The 11,426-nt window shown below is 41.9% G+C and overlaps 1 protein-coding gene across 1 annotated transcript; it reads left to right on the forward strand.

Annotated features, from left to right (window-relative positions):
* The first annotated feature begins 929 nt into the window (after positions 1 to 929).
* On the forward strand, positions 930 to 6,554 carry LOC129250131 (uncharacterized). Its single transcript, XM_054889776.1, has 3 exons — positions 930 to 3,451; positions 3,680 to 4,992; positions 5,035 to 6,554. The coding sequence occupies exons 1-3, from the start codon at positions 930 to 932 to the stop codon at positions 6,552 to 6,554; spliced, it is 5,355 nt and encodes a 1,784-aa protein (XP_054745751.1).
* Positions 6,555 to 11,426: the final 4,872 nt, after the last annotated feature.

Genomic DNA, 11,426 nt, shown 5'->3' on the forward strand with positions numbered 1-11,426 from the left:
GTTGTATGTATGTATGTATGTAACGGAATCTTTGAGCTTAATTTTCACTGGCTTCTAAACATCTGATCGACTTGAAATTTTGCACACCTATCAAGGACCGATGACAACGCAATAATTTGATAAAAGTTTTCCATTATCCTTATTGGGATTGCCAGGATTAATATTTTCTTTTTTTACCTGTGGGCAAAAAGTAAGGTGAATTTGAATCTTTGAATCTTTTTTTTAACACACTTTTATTAGGTCGGGTTTTATGTATGTATGTATGTATGTATGTATGTATGTAACGGAATCTTTGAGCTTAATTTTCACTGGCTTCTAAACATCTGATCGCCTTGAAATTTTGCACACCTATCAAGGACCGATGACAATGCAATAATTTGATAAAAGTTTTCCATTATCCTTATTGGGATTGCCAGGATTAATATTTTCTTTTTTTACCTGTGGGAAAAAAGTAAGGTGAATTTGAATCTTTGAATCTTTTTTTTAACACACTTTTATTAGATCGGGTTGTATGTATGTATGTATGTATGTATGTATGTATGTATGTATGTATGCATGTATGTATGTATGTATTTATGTATGTGTTGACAAATGATATTTAAAATTTGTAATAAGTAGAAATACAACCCTGCTTGTGAACCAAAGTTGCGCACTCATTCTTCTTCGTTCTATTCTATTTTTCATTTGCATACGATCAGTCGAGGAAGAAGGGGTGCAAAACTGCGGTAAGTTTCCAGTTATATTTTATTAAAATACAAAATGTACATATTAAATTGAATTTCAGAATAAACAATTCTTTGCCATTGAGTTAGTAGCAAACCCCTTTCATCTCATCGTAGCCGCAACATCTTTATTCGCAATTTTGATTATTTGCGATTAACTGCGTATTTTTCCCTGCCGTAAAAGACTGAAAGTTTGGGGCCGTTTAAATGAATGATCCGGAGGAAACCATAGAGAAACGCCGCAGTCCTCGGCTAAACAAACTAGAACCAGAGTCAGGTGAAGTTCAGCCTAATTCCACCGCCATCATAAACGACGCCGCCTCCGCCGCCACCACGCATACCAACGCCACATCAGAATCCGTAAGTTTAAAAATGGAAATGCAGAATCAAATCGCCACTCTTCAAAGACAACTACAAGAAGCACAGGTAAGATTAAGTGAACAAAACCGCCACTGCCAAAGGCTAGAGATTGCTTTGCGTAGCTCAGGTCATTTAGATAGTGCTACATCCATAGCCACGACAACAACAATACCCGTCGTTGCGTCATCGTTAGCACCCGCTATAGGTGCTCCGTTATATGAATTCCCAAATTTTCCATGTACATCACGTATGCAAAAATTGTCGGTTAACGCAACAACAAATAACATCACGCCATCGACCATAGACAGTTATGCACATTTTGCGACGTCGACTATCACGAGCAGCGCTGCCACGCTGCCAGGCCAGCAAGCCGCTGAAAACGGTGGTAGTTTTTTTTCGCTGCCGTCGTTAACTGCGAGCGCCGTCTTTGCGCCAACGTATTCAATAAAGGGCCAAACACACGCTACACTAGGTAATTCTGGCGTGCCGTTTACATCGTCGTCGATAATTTCGCCCCCTGTTTTTAATAATTATAACAGTATTGTTCATGGTCCTATGCCAACAAATGACTTAAACAATTTTTCATTTTTAAACAATTCTGCAACAGTACCACGGAAGTTGCAAGATTTACCCGAATTTAGCGGAGAGCCAGAAGACTGGCCAATTTTTTATACAGCCTACGTCCAATCGACTTCAATGTACAACTACACTAATCTGGAAAACAATCAACGGTTGCAGAAAGCTGTTAAAGGAGAAGCGCGGGAAGTGATTAAATCGCTTTTCATTCATCCAGACAATGCCAGCGCCGCCATAGAGCAACTCCGTTTTCGCTTTGGCCGACCCGAACAATTAATTCAGAGTCAGCTACGTCAAGCGAGGGATTTGCCTAATATTTCGGAGAATGCATTGTCCAAACTGGTACCCTTTGCCACTAAAGTGAGAAACCTAGCAACATTCTTACAGTCAGCGAACGGACAACAACACATCGCCAATCCTACGCTATTAGAGGAACTATTAGCTAAGCTTCCTATGAGTAAGAAACTGGAGTGGGCCAGAGTCGCCGCCTCAATACAGCCGTATCCGACAATTGTACATTTTAGCGCTTGGGTAAGTGAACTTGCTAATCTGATATGTACAGTGCAAGACATCGACAATAAAGATCAAAAGCGTCGTGCGGTGTTACATACATCCGAAAAACAGTGTCCAGGTTATGCAGGTGTAACTCCCGTTAAGTGTCCATTATGCCAGGAGCAACATAAACTGCAAGATTGCCGTCGTTTTTTAAATGCTGCAGTGTCTAATAGATGGGAGTTCGCGAAGAAACATCGCGCTTGTTTTTCATGCTTGAACGTGGGCCATAACACGCGTAACTGTCGCCGTAAAAAGCTTTGTTTAGAAGAAGGATGCCAGCGTAGACACCACAGTTTATTGCACGAGGCCAATGCTATTACGCCGACCCTAAGTTTATTAAAGGAAGAACAAGGTGACGTACGAGGAAACGTGTTGAGCTGCGCAAACGTTAGCAGCACTAAACCCAAGCTGCTCTTTCGTGTGCTGCCGGTAACCTTGTATGGCGATAATAAGCGCATCGATACGTACGCCCTATTGGATGAAGGTTCTTCAATTACGATGTTAGACAGTGATTTGGCCAAGGCGTTGGGAATACGCGGCCGTCGACATTCGTTAGATATACAATGGTTTGGAGGAAGAACAGCCCAAGAGTCGACTGAGGTTTTCAATATTGAAATTAGCGGTGTTGGTAAAAATAAGCGCTACCTACTGCGCGACGTGTATGCCGTAGCTAATCTAGGTTTGCCCATGCAGAGTTTAAGTCGTGATGATTTAAAGAGCAGTGACAAATCAATTTCGTCTCTGCCTCTTCAGCCATATTTTGATGCTGTGCCTCAACTTTTAATTGGAATCGATCATGCACACTTAGGCTTGCCGATTGACATAAAGGGGGTTAGTGAGCAAGGTCCGTACGCTTGCAACACTAAACTAGGGTGGGTAGTTTTTGGTCCAACCAGTCGTGCGTCGTTAGCAACCCGCTCTTGTCTTTTTTTACGTACCCAAGAAATGCAAGAAGAAGAAGACATGCGACAACTTGTGATCGACTATTTCAATATTGAAAGTCTTGGCGTTAGATCTTCGCCACCTGTCGAAAGTAATGATGACGTCAGAGCTAAGATGTTACTTGAAGGCACAACTAAACGAGTGGGAGGTCGATTTCAAACAGGGCTATTATGGAAGGACGACAGCACACAACTGCCCGATAATTATACGGCTGCTCTACATAGGCTTGAAGGGATTGAGAGAAAGATGAAACGCGACGAAACGTTCGCAACCGCGTACAAAGAGATCATTGATGGGTACCTAAGTAAAGGCTACGCTCGAAAGCTTACGCCCAAGAAATCGAGAGTAACTTCATCCAGGAAATGGTACCTCCCACACTTTGGTGTCGTCAACCCAAATAAACCTCAAAAATTACGCCTTGTTTTTGACGCAGCGTCTCGATTTGAAGGAGTATCTCTGAACTCCAAGTTATTGAAGGGACCACAGCTCTACATATCACTACCTTCGATTTTATTTAATTTTAGAACACGTGCAATTGCAGTTTGCGGAGATATTAAAGAGATGTTCCACCAGGTAGCTATACAGCCAGTAGACAGGTGTGCACAGCGTTTTCTTTGGCGTGATGGCGAAAATACTAAGCCACCTGAGGAGTACGAGATGCGAGTGATGATTTTCGGCGCCGCGTGCTCGCCTTGCTCGGCGCAATATGTCATGAGGCTGAACGCCAAGGAGCACCACGAAAGTCATCCTCGTGCAATTAAAGCTATTTTTGATCATCATTATATTGATGATTTTGTTGACAGTTTCGATGGAATTGAAGAGGCCGTAGATATCTCAAAGCAGGTTCGTGACATTCACAGCGATGGTGGATTCGAGTTACGTGGATTCGTATCGAACTCAGAGAAGGTAGTTAAAGAATTAAATGGTAGTACGGCAACGAAACAGATCGCAGTCGGTGAGAGCACAGAGAAGGTTCTTGGGTTATATTGGGAGTCAGCAACTGATAATTTTAAATTCAACCTGAAGTTCCATCGCATTGAACAAGCAGTAATCACAGGCGAAAGGAGTCCCACAAAAAGGGAACTTCTTAGTATTATTATGTCAATATTCGATCCGTTGGGATTTTTAAGTCACTTTACTGTTGCAGCCAAATCTCTTATGCGTGAAGTATGGCGTCGTGATGTCCGTTGGGATGAGCCCATCCCAAATGATGTGAATATAATATGGGAAAGGTGGCGCCAGCAGATGCACAAAGTAACGGGATTTCGTGTGCCGAGATTCTACTTCCCACATGGTGCGCCTTCGGATTTGGAGCTGCATGTGTTCGTTGACGCTAGCGAAGAGGCCTTCGCTGCTGTCGCCTACTGGAGATCAAGAAAGTCGACTGGTGAAGTTGGTGTTACGTTAGTTTGTGCGAAGACGAAGTGCGCTCCACTAAAGGCCGTAACCATTCCACGCCTGGAATTGCAAGCAGCCGTCTTGGGTGTACGTTTACGGAAATTGATATTGGAAAATCACCAAATACGCCCTGAACGATGCTTCTTATGGAGCGACTCCAGAACTATCTTGAAGTGGATTGGAAGCGAACATCGATGCTACAAACCGTATGTGGCACACCGCGTTGCAGAGATTTTAGATGGGAGTGAAGTTCGCGAATGGCGATGGGTGCCAACGAAAGACAATGCAGCCGATGATGCGACAAGAAGCCATGGGAGTGTTGATTTCTCACTAAAATCTCGCTGGCTACAGGGACCGAATTTTCTGAGACGCGATGAAGAGACGTGGCCTGCTGAAGAAAACATCAGCAAGATCTTTGTGGAAGCAGATGAAGAGCTCCGTTCTAAATTTTCTTTAATTGCCAACAACTATATTTTTATAGATTACAATCGTTTCTCAAATTTACTTAGATTAAAAAGAGCAGTAGCGTGGGTGCTTCGATTCATAAACCGCTGCCGTAAACGGGAGCTAAAATATCTGGAATATGGACTTACTGCTGTTGAACTGGAAGCCGCGGAGCACCTATTATGCCTACGCGTTCAATCGGAATCATTTACTTCAGAACGCAACAGTATCGAAATTGGTAAAGCCATTCCAAATGACAGCGCATTAAAGCAACTTTCGCCATATCTGGACGACAGGGGGCTACTTCGTGTACAAGGGCGCATAGATGCAGCTAGCTTCTTACCGTATAACGTCAGAAGACCGATCATACTGCCGTATGGACATATATTTACGCATCTGGTCGTTAATTATCACCATTGCACAATGAAGCACCAGAATCACGAGGCGACTATAAGCAATATACGTCAGAAATACTGGATTCCCCGAATAAGGCAAATGCTACGACGTGTAATAGCCGGATGTAAATATTGTCAAGTCAGGAAGACAGAACCTCACGCGCCTATGATGGGTCCTCTACCAGAGGATCGTTTGAAGCCCTATGTACGACCATTTACTTATACGGGACTGGACTATTTTGGGCCTATTTCGGTTACTATCGGGCGGCGAACTGAAAAGCGTTGGGTCGCGTTGTTTACGTGCCTCACCGTGCGCGCAATCCACCTGGAAATCGCCCACGACTTATCAACGGATTCCTGTATAATAGTTATGCGCAACTTCATGAATCGGAGAGGGGTTCCAACACGTCTACGATCTGACAATGGGAAAAACTTCATCGGGGCCAACGAAGAAGCGAAACGTTTTCCTGATGTTTTTGACACTGAGCGAATACAAAATGAATTGTCAACCAAGGGAGTTGAATGGTTCTTCAACTGCCCCGCCAATCCATCTGAAGGAGGAATTTGGGAAAGAATGGTGCAGAGCGTTAAAAGGGTTCTTCGACATTCATTAAAAGAAAAGGCGCCACGTGAGCATGTCTTACAAAGCTTTCTGATAGAAGCGGAAAACATAGTAAACTCACGTCCATTGACGCATCTGCCCATCTCTCCCGACGACGACGAACCATTAACGCCTAACCACTTCCTGATTGGCGTGGGTAATATCCCTAAAACTCCAACGGCCAACTCTCCTGATGAAAAGATACCTTTGTTACGCAAGCAATGGCTCATTGCACGAAGCCTAAGAGATGCATTTTGGAAGCGATGGGTACTGGAGTATCTACCAACGCTAACCCGAAGAGTTAAGTGGTGTGAACGAACCGCGCCTCTTAAAGAGGGTGATGTAGTATTTATTTGCGATCCGAATGTGCCAAGGATTCAGTGGCGACGTGGTATTGTTGAGCGTGTGTACACTGGCGCAGATGGTGTGGCTCGGCGTGCGGACGTGCGTACGGTTGGTGGACTTCTGCAACGAGCGGTATCTAAATTGGCTGTCCTGGATCTGGAAAGTGGTGAAGCTGATCGCTCCACGGGGGTGGGGGTGTTGACAAATGATATTTAAAATTTGTAATAAGTAGAAATACAACCCTGCTTGTGAACCAAAGTTGCGCACTCATTCTTCTTCGTTCTATTCTATTTTTCATTTGCATACGATCAGTCGAGGAAGAAGGGGTGCAAAACTGCGGTAAGTTTCCAGTTATATTTTATTAAAATACAAAATGTACATATTAAATTGAATTTCAGAATAAACAATTCTTTGCCATTGAGTTAGTAGCAAACCCCTTTCATCTCATCGTAGCCGCAACAGTATGTATGTATGTATGTATGTATGTATGTATGTATGTATGTATGTATGTAACGGAATCTTTGAGCTTAATTTTCACTGGCTTCTAAACATCTGATCGACTTGAAATTTTGCACACCTATCAAGGACCGATGACAATGCCATAATTTGATAAATGTTTTCCATTATCCTTATTGGGATTGCCAGGATTAATATTTTCTGTTTTTACCTGTGGGCAAAAAGTAAGGTGAATTTGAATCTTTGAATCTTTTTTTTAACACACTTTTATTAGGTCGGCTTGTATGTATGTATGTATGTGTGTATGTATGTATGTATGTATGTATGTATGTATGTATGTATGTATGTATGTATGTATGTAACGGAATCTTTGAGCTTAATTTTCACTGGCTTCTAAACATCTGATCGACTTGAAATTTTGCACACCTATCAAGGACCGATGACAATGCAATAATTTGATAAAAGTTTTCCATTACCCTTATTAGGATTGCCAGGATTAATATTTTCTTTTTTTACCTGTGGGCAAAAAGTAAGGTGAATTTGAATCTTTGAATCTTTTTAACACACTTTTATTAGGTCGGGTTGTATGTATGTATGTATGTATGTATGTATGTATGCATGTATGTATGTATGTATGTATGTATGTATGTATGTATGTATGTATGTATGTATGTATGTATGTATGTATGTATGTAACGGAATCTTTGAGCTTAATTTTCACTGGCTTCTAAACATCTGATCGACTTGAAATTTTGCACACCTATCAAGGACCGATGACAATGCAATAATTTGATAAAAGTTTTCCATTACCCTTATTAGGATTGCCAGGATTAATATTTTCTTTTTTTACCTGTGGGCAAAAAGTAAGGTGAATTTGAATCTTTGAATCTTTTTTAACACACTTTTATTAGGTCGGGTTGTATGTATGTATGTATGTATGTAACGGAATATTTGAGCTTCATTTTCACTGGCTTCTAAACATCTGATCGACTTGAAATTTTGCACACCTATCAAGGACCGATGACAATGCAATAATTTGATAAAAGTTTTCCATTATCCTTAATGGGATTGCCAGGATTAATATTTTCTGTTTTTACCTGTGGGCAAAAAGTAAGGTAAATTTGAATCTTTCAATCTTTTTTAACACACTTTTATTAGGTCGGGTTGTATGTATGTATGTATGTATGTATGTAACGGAATCTTTGAGCCTAATTTTCACTGGCTTCTAAAAATCTGATCGACTTGAAATTTTGCACACCTATCAAGGACCGATGACAATGCAATAATTTGATAAAAGTTTTCCATTATCCTTATTAGGATTGCCAGGATTAATATTTTCTTTTTTTTACCTGTGGGCAAAAAGTAAGGTGAATTTGGTTGTAAAATGAAAAATCTTTTTTTAACACACTTTTATTAGGTCGGGTTGTATGTATGTATGTATGTATGTATGTATGTATGTATGTATGTATGTATGCATGTTTTTTTTTTTTTTTTTTTTTTTTTTTTTTTTTTTTTTTTTTTTTTTTTTTTATGAGGAGGAAGCATCGAAAGCCTTACCCCGTCAGTGTGGGACTTTAACCCGAACTAAACCTCCTACCGTCAAAGTACCGATCCCCCCGGTACTACCGTCAAGTATTTCGTCGGGAGGCGGTTTGAGCGTTGCACTCAACGTCAGTTACTGTTCTGATGCAATATGTCACAAGCTGCATCTGCCTATTACCACCACTGTTAGGTCATATCAGAAGACAACCACCCCTGTCGGATCTATACGCCCCCTCCCCCCATGTCCCTGTTCGTAACCATAGAAAAGCTAGTTTCTAATAGTGGTATCGTCAGTTTACCTGTGTTTTCATCTCTGGATAGGTGTGCTGCTTCACGTTCTTATTTGACGTTCGCGCATCCTCCTTGCCTGCTCGCTATTTCGAAGTTGCTGCATTATTTCAGCAGCCATGTTTTGGACTTTGCTCCAATTGTCCTGGCTCATCAACATCAGTGGCACTAAATTCTCGGGCGTGATGCTGCTGCCAAGGTTGCCTTCTAGTTTAGCCCTTACTCTTCTGAAGCGGGGACACGTGAAAAGCACATGTTCTGCGTCCTCCTCAACTGCTGGTGTGCACTGCTCGCAGTATGGGCTTTCTTCGTGTCCAAAGCGGTGAAGGTACGCTTTAAAGCAGCCATGGCCACTTAGGATTTGGCAGACATAGAAGTCTACTTCTCCGTGCTTTCTCTGGAGCCAAGCTTCAACGTTGGGGATGAGACGGTGGGTCCACCTGCCTTTATTTGCAATGTCCCATCGCGTCTGCCATTGGTCCACGCAGCGGTGGTTTATGGATTTTCTCAGTGCCAGCTGATCGCATTGGGCTTCCTCATACGTCTCATTTCATACATCTCCTGCGCCATCAAGTCGAGTGGGCATAGACCGGCTATGATGAGCGCCGCATCCTCTGAGACTGTCCTGAAGGCAGAGCAGACTCTAAGAGCACACAAGCGGTACGTGGAGTTACTACTTCGTACGTATGAAGCGTGTTGGAATGCATCGCGCCAAACTGTCGCGCCATATAAAAGGATAGACCTCACTACTCCAGCCAGGACCTGTCTTGCCTGCTGCCTTGGTCCCCCAATGTTCGCCATTATTCTAGCCAGGGCTGCTGTCGCAGTCGCAGCTTTGTTGCTAGCGTATTCCAAGTGGTATCGGAAGCTAATTCGGTGGTCTACCAAGACGCCTAAGTATTTTATGTATGGCTTTGACTCGATAATGCTGTCCCCAACTCTAATCTTGACCTTTTCAACTCTCTTTCGGCTGCTGATGAGTACGGCTTCTGTTTTATGCGTAGCTAGCTTTAAACCATTCACGCCTAGCCATCTTTGAGCCGCGCCTATAGCTTGTTGCGCGATATTTACAATTTCCGCGAGCGTTTTCGCGGTTACAACGATTGATATATCGTCCGCGAAGCCAACGAATGTTGCTCTCTTGTGTACCTTTAGTCGCAAAATGCCGTCGTACATAATGTTCCACAGGAGGGGCCCTAGTACGGATCCTTGTGGCACACCAGCTGTGACCTGGTAGTCAACAATTCCGCTGTCGCTGCCGTAACGTAACACCCTATCAGACAGGTAGCTGGATATGATACGCTGTAGATAGGTAGGCACTTGCATCGCGCGGAGGGCGTGTAGTATGTCTATCCATCTCGCACTGTTGAACGCATTTTTGACATCTAATGTTATTACTAGGCAATAGTCTTTTGCACCACCTAACCATCGCTTGCCTTCAATTGCCTTTTCCGCAATTACTTTTACGGCCTCTATCGCGTCTGTGGTAGATCGCTTCCTCCTAAAGCCAAACTGGTAGCTTGACAGCTGTCCGTCTACATATATTTCCAGCCGGTTTTTAATCACAAGCTCAAACAACTTACCAATGGAGTCCAGCATACACAGTGGACGGTATTCATTTGGAGCGCAAGCACCTGGTTTTTTAGGTACAAGTACCAATTTTTGTAGTTTCCAGATATTTGGAAAGACGCCTTCTTGCAGGTACACATTAAAAATTCTCGCAAACAAGCACGGGTTTTGCAGCACGGCTTTTTTCAACGCAATGTTTGGAATTCCATCTGGCCCAGGCGCTTTTCGAGACGATAATTTGCTACTTAGTTTGAGCACTTCGGCTACATTTACCGCCGGGATGTTGGTGGCTGGTTCGCTATCTATCTTTCTCACAAAGTCAGGCTGCGGAGGGAAGAGTTCTCGTACAATCTGGTCCAAGAGAATGTATGTATGTATGTATGTATGTAACGGAATCTTTGAGCTTAATTTTCACTGGCTTCTAAACATCTGATCGACTTGACATTTTGCACACCTATCAAGGACCGATGACAATGCAATAATTTGATAAAAGTTTTCCATTATCCTTATTGGGATTGGCAGGATTAATATTTTCTGTTTTTACCTGTGGGCAAAAAGTAAGGTGAATTTGAATCTTTGAATCTTTTTAACACACTTTTATTAGGTCGGGTTGTATGTATGTATGTATGTATGTATGCATGTATGTATGTATGTATGTATGTAACGGAATCTTTGAGCTTAATTTTCACTGGCTTCTAAACATCTGATCGACTTGAAATTTTGCACACCTATCAAGGACCGATGACAATGCAATAATTTGATAAAAGTTTTCCATTATCCTTATTAGGATTGCCAGGATTAATATTTTCTTTTTTTACCTGTGGGCAAAAAGTAAGGTGAATTTGAATCTTTGAATCTTTTTTAACACACTTTTATTAGGTCGGGTTGTATGTATGTATGTATGTATGTATGTATGTAACGGAATCTTTGAGCTTAACTTTCATTGGCTTCTAAACATCTGATTGACTTGAAATTTTGCACACCTATCAAGGACCGATGACAATGCAATAATTTGATAAAAGTTTTCCATTATCCTTATTAGGATTGCCAGGATTAATATTTTCTGTTTTTACCTGTGGGCAAAAAGTAAGGTGAATTTGAATCTTTGAATCTTTTTTTTAACACACTTTTATTAGGTCGGGTTGTATGTATGTATGTATGTATGTATGTATGTATGTATGTAACGGAATCTTTGAGCTTAATTTTCACTGGCTTCTAAACATCTGATCGACT

This window comes from Anastrepha obliqua, chromosome 6, assembly GCF_027943255.1.
Source record: "Anastrepha obliqua isolate idAnaObli1 chromosome 6, idAnaObli1_1.0, whole genome shotgun sequence".
NCBI classification, from domain to species: Eukaryota; Metazoa; Arthropoda; class Insecta; order Diptera; family Tephritidae; genus Anastrepha; species Anastrepha obliqua.